Here is a 12,310-nt window from a genome sequence, read left to right as displayed (position 1 = left end):
AATGAGCCAAAACACAGAACAACTGACTCTGTGTGTTAATACACAGAGAGACAGAGAGTCAAATATTCTGCCAGCGTGACAGCAAGAAGCTCCAGCTGAGAAGCTGAAAAAACCTAGAAAGTAGTGAAATTGGCTCCAAGCTTTGCTTTAGAAAGCCACAGCAAAGGCTGTGCTGTATCAGCTGGTGACAGGCAACAGAGGGGTCACGATTTGAATTCCAGACCACGATGTCCTGAATTTATGCATAGGTATGACTTCTTTATGGGAGAGTGTGTGTGTGTGTGTGTGAGAGTGAGAGAGAGAGAGAGAGAGTTTGAATAAGTCAATCCCTCGAAATGATTGAGGTGTCTCGACATGTAGCGGCGATCTTGATGGATAAATTAGTTCAGACTCTTAACTAATTTCTGTCAAAGTGGACGACCTCAAAAGTGAGATATGATTAAACAAGCAGCACTTGTTTATCAAACTTTCAAAAATATTATGCATGCAAATTGTACTTTAGTCTGAGGGACAAGGACAATGGCAGAGCATCCTGGGTTGGTCTAAAACACTGTGGTTAATGTAAAATCATTATGGTTCTGATAAATCTTTAGTTTTGCCACATTCAGATATTTGTTTGTCTAGTTTTGTAAAGTATGAATTCTACTTTGCATGCCCTGTTTGGAGGCTGCATACGTTTAAGCTTTGGTTTTTCACTGCTTTTTATCCATCCTTTAATCGGTCAAAGCCTCAATTATTTATTTACTTATTGTTGTTTTTTTTCCAACTGGGTACTTATGTCTGCCTACAGGCTGCACTGACTGGCCAAGGCCAGTCTTTAACCAGCCACTTATACTGTTTCATCTCCGCACACTCCACCTTCCGTGATGTTTGGCCGCCTGCCAAAGTCACTACTTGTGCAGGCAGACTTATTTACAGCCACATCGCACCAGCATCTGGTGAGTGTTAGCTCCCAACCTCGATGGCCGATTAATCACAAACATGCTGCAATAGGCTCCAAAGCATGTATAATCAGTAGAAATGTATCATTTGTTTCTGTCAAATCTCACCTGATGTTTTATCCAATTACATGCTCACATGATTTTACTTGAATTCATAAAGTCAAAACCTTTGAGAAATGTATTTTTCAGACCGGGTTTAGTTGGAAGTGTATGGTGTCATATTCTAATGACCAGAAATCATACACCATGTGAACATGTTTGACTTTATAAGTTCAGAGCAGAGTGGATATATTGCTATGGAGCAAAGTAGTTGCTCATTAGTGAGTTATTGTCAATGTGAAAAAGATGCTACATTACCAAATGTATGTTGTTTTATGTCCAAACGAATTAATCCAAGTGCAGCATGGGTCGTTGCTTGTTGTTCCTGTTTACTTCAGTGATGCATTTTATCAGCTAAAACCTCCACATTTTTTCCTCAATTAGGTCCAAAACATTGTATTACACACATTGGCCCTTTTACGTAAGATTTTGTCTAATCTGCATTACTGCTTATTTATTTAACAGCATTTCAACAAAGTGTGCATTCCAACTGGGTGCTCAACCTAAAAAATGTGGAAAAGTGAAAAAATGTGGCACAACCTCAAAGTGGAGATGCCTGTAGAGCTTCATATTTTATTAGAATAATAGCTGATGCGTTCGATAATAGGCCTTCATCACAGCATAAAAGTGTTGACAGCAAGGGACTTGTATACAAAACAAGGCAATGACCTGATTCAACCCTGGTGTGCAGCAGGAAAAAATGTGTGTACGTCACTGTACATACTGTGCTATGACAATTCTGCTGGAAGTTGTTGTTGGTGGTCTGGAAAAACCTGCCAAATCAACACTATCCCCCATCAGTGTGACATACATGTTTCTTTTTCATCTTCAGGATTTGTAACACAGAATAACGATAACCACGATTACGATGTAAATTGAGTTTCAATTCAGAGAAACACATTATTCAGCCGAAAAAGTGATTACAAAATATTAGTGCTGATATAAATTGTTGAGGTTTTTACAGTAAATATGCTAAAACATGGCAATGACAGGTACTGGCTTTGTTTTGTAAAGCTGACCCTATGACCTTAGTGTGACTAAACTACTCATCCCTAACAGCTCTCCTTCCCCTCTAAAAGTTCTGTCCCATATTCATATAACCTTGGAAATAAAATGTGATGGTCATTTTATGGCTTTATAGCTGATAAATACTGGGATCAGATGAATAGAGTGAGAGAGGATAAGAAGACAAGAGAAAGGAGAGGGAACATGAGAAATAGAGATGACTGAAGTGAGTTGATGGTTCATGACAGAGAAGGTTGAGGGATTAATTCAAAGGACACAGTATTCCCCAATTTGTACTCATAAAAATAATTTGTCTGTAATTCTCTAATGGATGACCTTACCTCTTCTCTTTTTAATGGTTTTATTTCAGTTTTATCTCATATTGATATTAGACTAGACGGGTTACTGGTGGCAGGAGACAGAGAAAAATACAGGCTAAAGGAGATAAACTCAGTATTTCTCTACTGTATCTCGACAACTGACTCAAAAGCAAAACATCAAATTCAAAATTGAAAAACTTCGACTGAAGTTAAAGCTGCAATATGCAACTTTTTGGAATCTGGCTAGCTCTAACATGGAGCTCAAATTCCACCAACGTAAAACCATTTGGGTCAAAGGCATGGCATCACATAGATATGTGCAAGGGTACATATCGAGGGGAAAAAACCTACTGCAGCTTTAATCTTAAAATTTATTTTTATTTGAAGCTGTCCTGTTTTCTCAGTTATAGTAAGTTTTTTCATTTTCTTTTAATAAAAATGATCATGTTGTTTCATATGTATATATACCGCAGGACAAAAATGGGGGAAAGAAAGAAACAGATGATCAACATGAGGCAAGCTAATGTGAAATGTTAGTACAGTCCACTGCATACACTTCTCACACACTGACAGCTGTGTGTTTGACAGATCACCTTAGGGGGGGTTGAAGACTGAAGTGTGTATGTGTGACATACTCTATGGTGTGTGTGTGTGTGTGTGTGTGTGTGTGTGTGTGCGCGTGTGTGTGTAACAATCAAAAAATGAAGGATACTTATTGGTCATCACCTCCGGAAAGGTTTATTTTGAGATTAACATTAATTACGGTCAAAGGTTGAACGTAATGACATTAGAGGACGGGAATGAAGTCGGTGGAAGGTCCTCACAATTACAGACACACAATCATGTGTGTTTGTGTGTTTGTTCCATGTGGGCTTGACATGACCTGACATTCACTGACACTGTCCCGTTGCATACATGCTTATGAAATGTCAAAGTTGAACAAGGGCACAATTAGCACTAATGATTTTCACCTATAAGTCAAGAATCTATCAATAAGAAAACAAATTTAAAGGTCTACAATGGCGTGTGTCTGTGTGGATGGCTGTGCACGCGTTTGCGCGAGTGGGTGGGCTTCAGGATGCAGAGATAAAAATACCTACGCTTGTCAGACTTAATTAAGTTTGTCCTCATGTGGCTTCTGTAGCGATCGATTGCAATACGACGGAGAATGACTGATAAACAAGGAGTGAGAGACTGATGACAGCGAGGGAAGTGAGACAGAGAGGGACGAGTGCAGATAGCGAGTGGAAGGCAGATAAAGAGTCACAGACAAGCAGAGCTGAAAGATGCCAACCAAACTGGGAACGATTGAGATGAAAGTGATGCAGATACAGACGTGATGGAACAGAATGAGAGACAGAGAGAGAGGTGCCTGTCAACCATGTGATAATCCTCCTCTCATTAGTACATCAATCATATTACTCGAACCAGATTCCAGTAATTAACTGTTAAACATTAATCAGATTGGCCTAACCAGATTGTAAACAGATTAGAGACAGATTGCCAGGGCGAGCATTGCAAGAGATTTTTTTCCACATGCTGAGTTCTCCTGAGCTTCTGTATCTTGTCATTAGACTAATCTGCCATTATAAAGCTTTAACAATCTCTCAGTGGGGTGCTGCACATATACAGTTCATCAGTTATGAATGGCTATTCCTTAGTCACTTAAAAATTCAGTCCTTATCAGTTGGCAGGTGTAGATTAATTTATTTTATATCTACAAATCCTCACAAAATTATTGAAACACAGTATCTGCACCCAGGAAGGTCAAAGGAAAGAAACTATGTGCTTCTGTTATTGCGAAGTTACTACAGCCGTGCTAACATAACAATTATATGCTTCTTGAAGTAAAAGGAAAAAATATGTAATAACAGCCTTAAAGAGTGGTAGCATTTTGTCTGAGGGGAAATCAATGGGCTGCAATTAGATGGTCGATGCTGAGCACAGTAGCAAGATGTACCATATTGATGTATTTACTTTAAGGGTAACCTGTGTAGTTTTCGTTGCAAATGATGTTTATTAAATTTGTGCCCTCTTAAGGCCAGTCACACTGAACACATATGTAACATTTGTGGTTGTTAAAATTGTCCCTGCCTACAGTGGCTTGCAGCTGCTTTCTCCTCGTTCTAGACACGACGGCAGGATGCTCCTGAATACTTTCCTCTGTAGTGTCACTAGTGCTCAAAAGCTCCACAGGGTACTTGGCTGCAGAAGTGCACATGGTCATCATTACCACACATTTACAGTGGCAACATGTTGTGTTTCTGTGCGGATATCCTGTGAAGTGTCTTAACTAATTATTCTGCTCTTTATAGCCTTCTTGCTGCATCCCTCGATGCTGACTCAATGCTGAGTTTGAATAGTATAGCACAAACTTTTTCACATTGCACACAACAAATGTGTACCTCAACCATCTCTCAATCCGGAGCAGTTCTCTTCACTGGTCTCTGCAACTCTGCCCCCACCACATGACCTCGCCATCCTCTATACAGTTGCAGCCAGGGACAGCCTCTGCATTACACTTTCATCGTGTCTGGATAGTCTCTGCCCCATGTCTTCTAGAACTGCCCGTCCCTCGGCTTCTAATCGGTGGCTCACCAACTGGATCCGCAAGCAACGCACCACGCTGAGGAGTGCTGAGAGGAACTGGCTCAAATCCAAGACTCCATCTGCTCTTGCTGAGTATCCGGTCTGCTTGTGTCTTTTTCTCAGTGTCACCAGGGCAAAGACTGAATACTACCAGGAGAAGTTCAGCAACAACACGGATACCAGAGAGCTGTTCTCCACTTTCAAATCACTCATCTACCCACCTCCACCTCCTCCATCCACCTCTCTCACTGCTAACAACTTTGCTTACTTCTTTACTAATAAGGTGGCAGCCATCAGCTCACAGTTCTCTCCTCCAGATAATGACGTCCTGCTAACTTCTTTCAACACTGCAATACTCTCCTCCTCTCTAACAATCTGACCACCTGCTCTCTGGATCCAATCCCTTCCCCTCTCCTTCAAGCAGTTGCACCCGCACTAATGCCAGCTATTTCACAAATCCTCAGCACATCTCTTACAACAGGCACTTTTCTGAACATTCAATCCTGGCAGGGACATGTTTCTCACTCTCCTAGCCTCTCTACTGGTGTGCCGCAGGGTTCTGTTCTTGGTCCTCTTATTTTTTTTAATCTATAATACAATCCTGGGTTCTATCATCCTCTCACATGGCTTTTCCTATCACTACTATGCTAACGACACACAGCTCTTCCTTTCCTCTCCACCCGATGACTCCACTGCTTCATCATGCATTTCAACCTGTCTCTATGATTCCAATCTTCGATGGACGAGAGAGACGTTTTCAGCTTAACCTGTTCAAGACTGAAGTTCTTGTCTTCCCAACCAGACACATCACAGCGTCAGCATCAACACTGGATCTGTAGTGATTGTCCCCACTAAGTCGGCCAGAAGTCTGTGTGTGTGTGTGTGTGTGTGTGTGTGTGTGTGTGTGTATGTGTGTGAGGCATTGCATTCTGACTACTGACACTAGCAAATGACCCTGATTATCTTGCAACAACAAGATTGCAAGACCTAAGTGTCTTTGACGAGGGCCAAATCGTGTACCCTACTACTTCTGTAGACTGTCAGTGAAATTGCCCAGAGAAAATTGTCTTCATGAAAATTGTGTGCCCTGGCCTACTGCACACATTGTCGAGGAAGGGTTTGTGGAACATGACTAAGTTTAATGTGTTAGCTGGCACTAACCCTAACCCATGCAGACATGCATATCATACCCCACAAGGTGCTAGTTACATTAATGCGCACGCATGGACACACAAAGCTTTTCACTGCCTCGAATTTAAATTATAGTATAGAGGTACTTGCTGTGTACTGTATGTTTTTCTCTGTCCTTTCCTGCAATTTTCTGGTTTTCTCCTCTATTTTCCTTCACTTACTCACCTCCTTCTTTATGATAACCTGCTCATCACTATCCTCTGCTTTATGCTTGTCCTTTCTTTTTCCTCTGCCTATCACGCAATATCCTGCCTTTTAACTGTCTTACTTTCCGTTTCTCCTTTCCTACTTGATGACCTGTTCCCATCTAAACTCATCTTATCTCTATTTTCCACTCTGTCTTCTTCTCTCTACTCCCTAGCTGCAAAGTTCCTATTGGTCCATTAAGTCAGTTGAGGCTGTAAATTCCTTAGCCCCTTCATAAGCAGCTTTCACAAGTTAGTTGCTTGGCTGTGGCCCACTGAAGGATAGAATTGAATGGCATCAGGGCCCAGTGGATTTATCCCTTCCTCGTATTCCTAGCCAGGAGATCCTGGCCCGACACACACAGACTTTTCTTCACGGCTCTGTTTTACTTGAAAGATCTTCTACTGTGTTTGTTTATCACTCTTACTGGCTACTGTGTTTGGTTTGAAGCGTTTAGGTAAGCGAATTAATCTCTCTTTATGTATCTATTTTTGCATATGCAAATAGAACTAATTAGTAACAAGCAAATTTTTAATATGCCAATATTAATATTATTTTTTGTATCTTAAAAGTCCAAACTAATACCTCAAATATCGTCTTACAAAACATGAATTCAAAACCTAAGATGTCCTTAAACAGGAAACATTTGGGTTAAATAAATTAAAGAAACACATCCGCTGTCCTTTTGCATTCAGGTTTTTAAATGTTATCACCTCAGAAGGTGCTTGCTATCGAAGCATTGCCAATAGGTGACCTTTAGTAAACAAAACAAATCAATCTTTCTGTGAAGCTAAATTATTTGTTAGGCTTATCACTGCAACCATAGCAACATAGGCCTGACTCATGATGACACCCTACTGAGCTAACTAGCAGGTGGCGTAGGGCTGTATTAATCCAAATCCATGCTCTCGACCACTGATACCTCAAAATGGTCACTGAATGGCATGAGTGGTTATTTGGACCATTACTCCCCAGTAGGAAATCACTCTTATACTGTATAATGTGGTGATTTGTTTCATTTAAACCTGAAACAAAAGTAACAAAAAAGCCATAATTACAGGGGAACTTTCATTTAACAACATAATGTCCAGTTCGCTGTAATACATCAGTGGTTTTTGCCAATTGTAGTTCTGTGTGTGTGTGTGTGTGTGTGTGCGAGTGAAGTGTGAGCTTAACATTTCCTGCACTCTGCTCTTCCATTTCCGTCTATGCTGCTCAGCTTCCTTTGTGAGAGGTCTTTCCTTTCTCAGCCTCTGTTGCCCTCAGTGGTGTGGTGACCATTTGAAATTGCTCTTCACACTTCTTTGCCTCTGCTGCCACACACACACACTCAGAGAGAACGAGTGCAATGATCCCTCCCAAACACACACACACACACACACACACACACACACACACACACACACACACACACACACACACACACACACACACACACACATACATTAACATCACAGTTTCTAAATTCCTCCCACCATCTCATCCTTACTTTATTGGGCTCTTGTACAATTTTAACTACAGTGTGATTCAAAAAAATCCTCTCAATCAACAAAAGTCCTAAAATCCACAAGAAAGAAAACCTTAAAAGTAAAACTTGGACATTTTGTTTGCTCCACACCACGCACAATGTCTCTCTTTCTCCCGTTATCTGTCTCCTATTATCATATATTTAAAATGTCGGTGAGCTTCACAGATATGTGACAGGAGGCAGATGATTTATATGATATTTCCAACTATGACATGTCTCCCTGTCCTCCCATTAAATTACACCCATGGAAAGGTGTCATGACAAAGACAGAAGGAACGGGGGGGAACGAAGAGGGGAAAGTCAAACAGAGGGGATGAAAACTAATATAAGGAGGTGTATAGGAAGAAATTGAGAAAAAGAGGAAGACAGATAGAAGGAAAGAGGCGATATTAGGTCCAGGCAAGCTGGGCAGCGGTGGGGGGGGGGGTTAGAGGGATAGGAGAGAGGTGGTAGTTGGCCATATCTGGGAAAATGTGACTCCACTGACGCAGCGACAGTGACATCAATCAACACTGTGTGTGTGTGTTTGTGTGGATATTAAGGATTGTTCTACCATGGATAGACAAAATTCTGTGGGCAGTCTGTTTTAAAGGATAACCTCGGAGATGGTCATTACAAAGGTTTGTCATGTTGGGATAAAGTCCATTAAAGGCAGACACGCATTTCACGACTGTGGAGCTGATTATGAATGTGATTTATCGAGGGTTTGTCTATGTGCCAGTGGGGACAGACTTGTGAGAGTATACATTGAATACAAAGTGCATCAACAAGGAAGAACAAAGGTCACAGAAACGGTTAAAAATTGACAAAATGTGGTCTCAAAAAACTAGCTATGCTGCAACAACACCTCTCTTACCTAGTCTCAATAACCGCAACCTCTTCATTCTTGCAGTGCTATTGCACTTAGTTTCATAATATGTTCTGGCGATGTGTTTACTCTGTCCAGTCCCTGTACCACTAGCTGGCATCCACCAACCATATATATTTGTAAATTAGGCGTTAAACCAGAAACACAGGAGCTCTTTGAGTCAGATTACCCAAAATGCCTTGAGGCCTGTCAGTGTATGGGTGAGCTCAAACTCATTTGGAGCTTCAGTAATGAAACCATGTAGTGTACTTTAAAAAAAAGAGACACCACCAAAGTCACCCACATGCCCCCCGTCAATCATTAGCAATACGTGCTGCATGCTAATAAAGTCATACTGTGAGTGACAGCAAGTGATTTGCATGACCCAAAAACTTAAGAACTGAGACTTTTTGTCAGATCAAAAATGTTTATTCCCCTTAAACTGTTTTTAATTTTTAAACATCGACATCAGTAAGGAGACACGGTGCAGGATGCAGACACAGTCAGAGGGAGAGAGGGACAGAGAGAACAAGAGATGGAGACCTAACTAAACTATGTTCATGATGAATGCTCTGCTCAGAAATAGAAACTTCATCCCTCTCTTTTACCCTTTCAACCCGTCTTTCCTTTCTTCCTCACCATAAACCGTCTTTGTCTATATATCTCTTTCCCACTATCCCTATCTCTTTCCATCTCTCTTTCAGATAGTGTGCCATCTGTGTGATCAATGGAGTTTATTCTTTTCAGGAAATTCTCCCATGATGGAGTTTTCTTTGCTGTGTATGTGCTTCTGTTTATAGAGAAAAGGGGCAATTTCCTTCTGTGATAAAACCTTCAAAGCAACCACATGCAAACTGATACTGTTATAGATATCGTCAATCATTTACTAATTTTGGACAGTTCACCTAAGTAGGAAAAATAGTACTTTTGTTGCCTAAATGATTTGAATAGTGATGAAATTAATGTGGACGTGTGGTTGCAGGCATTATCAAATGGGGTTAGGAGAAAATGGGAGTAACAATTAATGTAATATAATACCCTGCACATTTGTTCACAATCTTCTGCCTTGGTGAAATGTGTCGTGATAATCCGGCATTTGATGAAGCTAACATTAAAAGAAATAAGACTTTAGCTTAAGTTCAGGGTAAGGGGCTAGGAAACCACTTGTATCAGTAAGTGTCCTACTCTATCTATCCTCACAACTATGGAAAGGCAAAGGGGTGTGTGTATGTGTGTGTCTAATGAAATATAAAAATCTGAGTCAATATTTAACCAACACAATATCAAGCAACACTGATCCCATTATCACATCTTGGTATCTTTCCTTCTCTCTTGTGTACCCATCTGGCCGTGCTTCTCACTGTCTTTCTCCCTTTCTCTTTCTTCTTGTCCTACATGCTCCACTGTCTTTTGATTATTGGCTCACTCTCTCTCTCTCTCTGTGTGTATGTGTGTGTGTGTGTTTTATTTCCCGTGTACTTGGAAATAAACAGGATAGGCATTTTTTTGGGGGGAAAGTAGGATCACAGATGGGCCTTGTCAAATCTCTGTACATCTGGCTTTATTCCTTTCCAAATTTCCACAAACACACATGCACGTGCACACATTCACACACACATTCACACACACACACACACACACACACACACACACACACACAGCCCTACTGTATGTATACACAATATACTTCGCAATATGCCTCAGTTACGATCTCATGTCCACAAGCATATAGCTTTTCATACATATACACCCGAACTGTGTGGTTTGGTGCATCCACGGCTCTCATAAATTCACACATAAACACATTTGCTGACACACACACAGAAGCACTATGCAGCAGGACACAGCGGGTGTGCACTCCTGTTGTGGTTGCTGGTTGCCAAAGTAATGATGCCAGGGATTTTGGACCATGCCAGGTTTAATGGTAGCCAATGGCATATCAGGGTTTGAATGCCAGACTTCAAAGGGTCTATTGAGCTGGGACTGTCTCTCCTGTCTGAAAATTATATTTGTAATAACATGGCTTTACAGCAGACTTGATACACAATCAGTGTTAAAGTTCACATGGACTTTATCAACAGCAATCTTATAAAAGACAAAAGAAAATATACTTTGTAAAATAGATGATTATGCATATACAAAGGAAGATACATGGCCTGAATTAAGATGAGTTTGTGTTTTTCCATTTTGTTTCTGATGTTTCATGACATATCACTGATCCCATCCAAGGGTCAAGTTTTGCCTGGACGAGGAAGCTCTGTGTGTGTGTGTGTGTGTGTGTGTGTGTTTGTGTGTGTGTGTCAGCTGTTAGAGGTCCCTGTCTGGGATTGGGACATATGTTTCATAAGACTCCTGTGGACACACACACATGCAGGCTTTTGCACCTCAAGGACACAAGAATATAAGAGCAAAACCTAGAAGTTACTGAAGTTAATGTGCTGAAGCTTCTTAACTACATGACCTATCTGTCGGTCGACAGTAAATGTCTACAAACTAATTTAATGACTATATTTCCACCAGCCTTCTTTGCATTTGACTTTTAACCTTTATAGATGATAGGCGTCAGAACGTGACGTGCTCGCCTTCTGTAAGCCCTGTTCAAGGCATATTTCTGTATAATGTCACATTGTGATGCTTCATGAAATTTCGCACAAATTTTTACTTCATTTAAATATGAATAAAAAGAAAAGTACAAGTATAATATAATGTAGCTATGTTGTTCCTCTCATGACCTTTAATTTGATCAAACAAGTAACAGGATAATTGCAAAATTTAAACATAGAAACTTCTTTTGAATTGTTTTTCTCGTGTCAGCAACCGTCTCGACTTTCACTCAAAGTGGTACCGACCCTGTACAGTACACAGTATTGAAGGAGGACATATCCATCCGCTCAAAAAGTTTACTCGGATTCTTCAGGGACAAATATCTGACTCGAGACAAGTTGGTGTCATTTGAAATGAAGTGTGTGAATTCATCTTGTGTAACATAAAAATGCCAATATCTACAAGCTGTCAGTGTACTGTACAGTATATGCACATTAAAACTTTCCCCCTTTCTTTCCCCTCTCTCACTATTGTTCTCTTCACCCTCTATCCTTCCTTTTTCCTCCGCCTGTCTCTCTCAGTCTAAACTTATCCCTCCGTGCCCACGCACCATAACCAAACCAGCCTGCTTATTCATGTTGCACCGAGGTATCACTTTATTTCTCTGCTATTATTTTTATGTGAAGTCGCCTCGGTATGACTTGCCCCAGACAGCGCTTCGCTGTCCCACCCTCATTATATTTTCACACTTCGCTACCCTACGACACAAAGATACACGCACACATTTCCACACGAGCCCGCTGCTGTATGGGTGAGTTTTCTTTGTGCCAACAGGGGTTCAATGAAAATCCTTCTTTTTATTTTTGTATAGAAAAACTCACTAGTTCTCTCTGGCATTTCTACAGCTGTAGCTATTTTATGTGTTCATGTCCAGTAAATTGTGTTTTTTGATGTGATCTTATAGTCCCAAATAAAGCTCAACAAACTGCATTTGTCAAATCCTCATAAGGTGCAGGGTGTAAAAGTTCAGCAATGGCCTCTGTTGGAGATTGACAGACTT

At 40.7% G+C, this 12,310-nt stretch overlaps 1 protein-coding gene across 2 annotated transcripts in view; it reads left to right on the top strand.

Annotated features, from left to right (window-relative positions):
- si:dkey-215k6.1 (transmembrane protein 132C) overlaps positions 1-12,310 on the top strand; it is a 216,077-nt gene that overhangs the window by 63,487 nt on the left and 140,280 nt on the right. Inside the window, exon 1 of one of the 2 annotated variants that reach the window (XM_067521855.1) lies at positions 11,841-11,898. The exons of the other annotated variant lie outside the window; for it this stretch is intronic. Within the exon in view, the coding sequence (XP_067377956.1) occupies positions 11,886-11,898 (13 nt within the window). The 5' untranslated portion in view covers positions 11,841-11,885. Of the gene's footprint in view, positions 1-11,840; positions 11,899-12,310 lie in introns of those variants that run through there. 2 annotated transcript variants of the gene reach the window in all.

Source organism: Channa argus, chromosome 11 (assembly GCF_033026475.1).
Source record: "Channa argus isolate prfri chromosome 11, Channa argus male v1.0, whole genome shotgun sequence".
Lineage (NCBI taxonomy): Eukaryota > Metazoa > Chordata > Actinopteri > Anabantiformes > Channidae > Channa > Channa argus.
The sequence above is the reverse complement of the archived record's forward strand: the minus strand, read 5'-3'. Positions and strand labels throughout refer to the sequence as shown.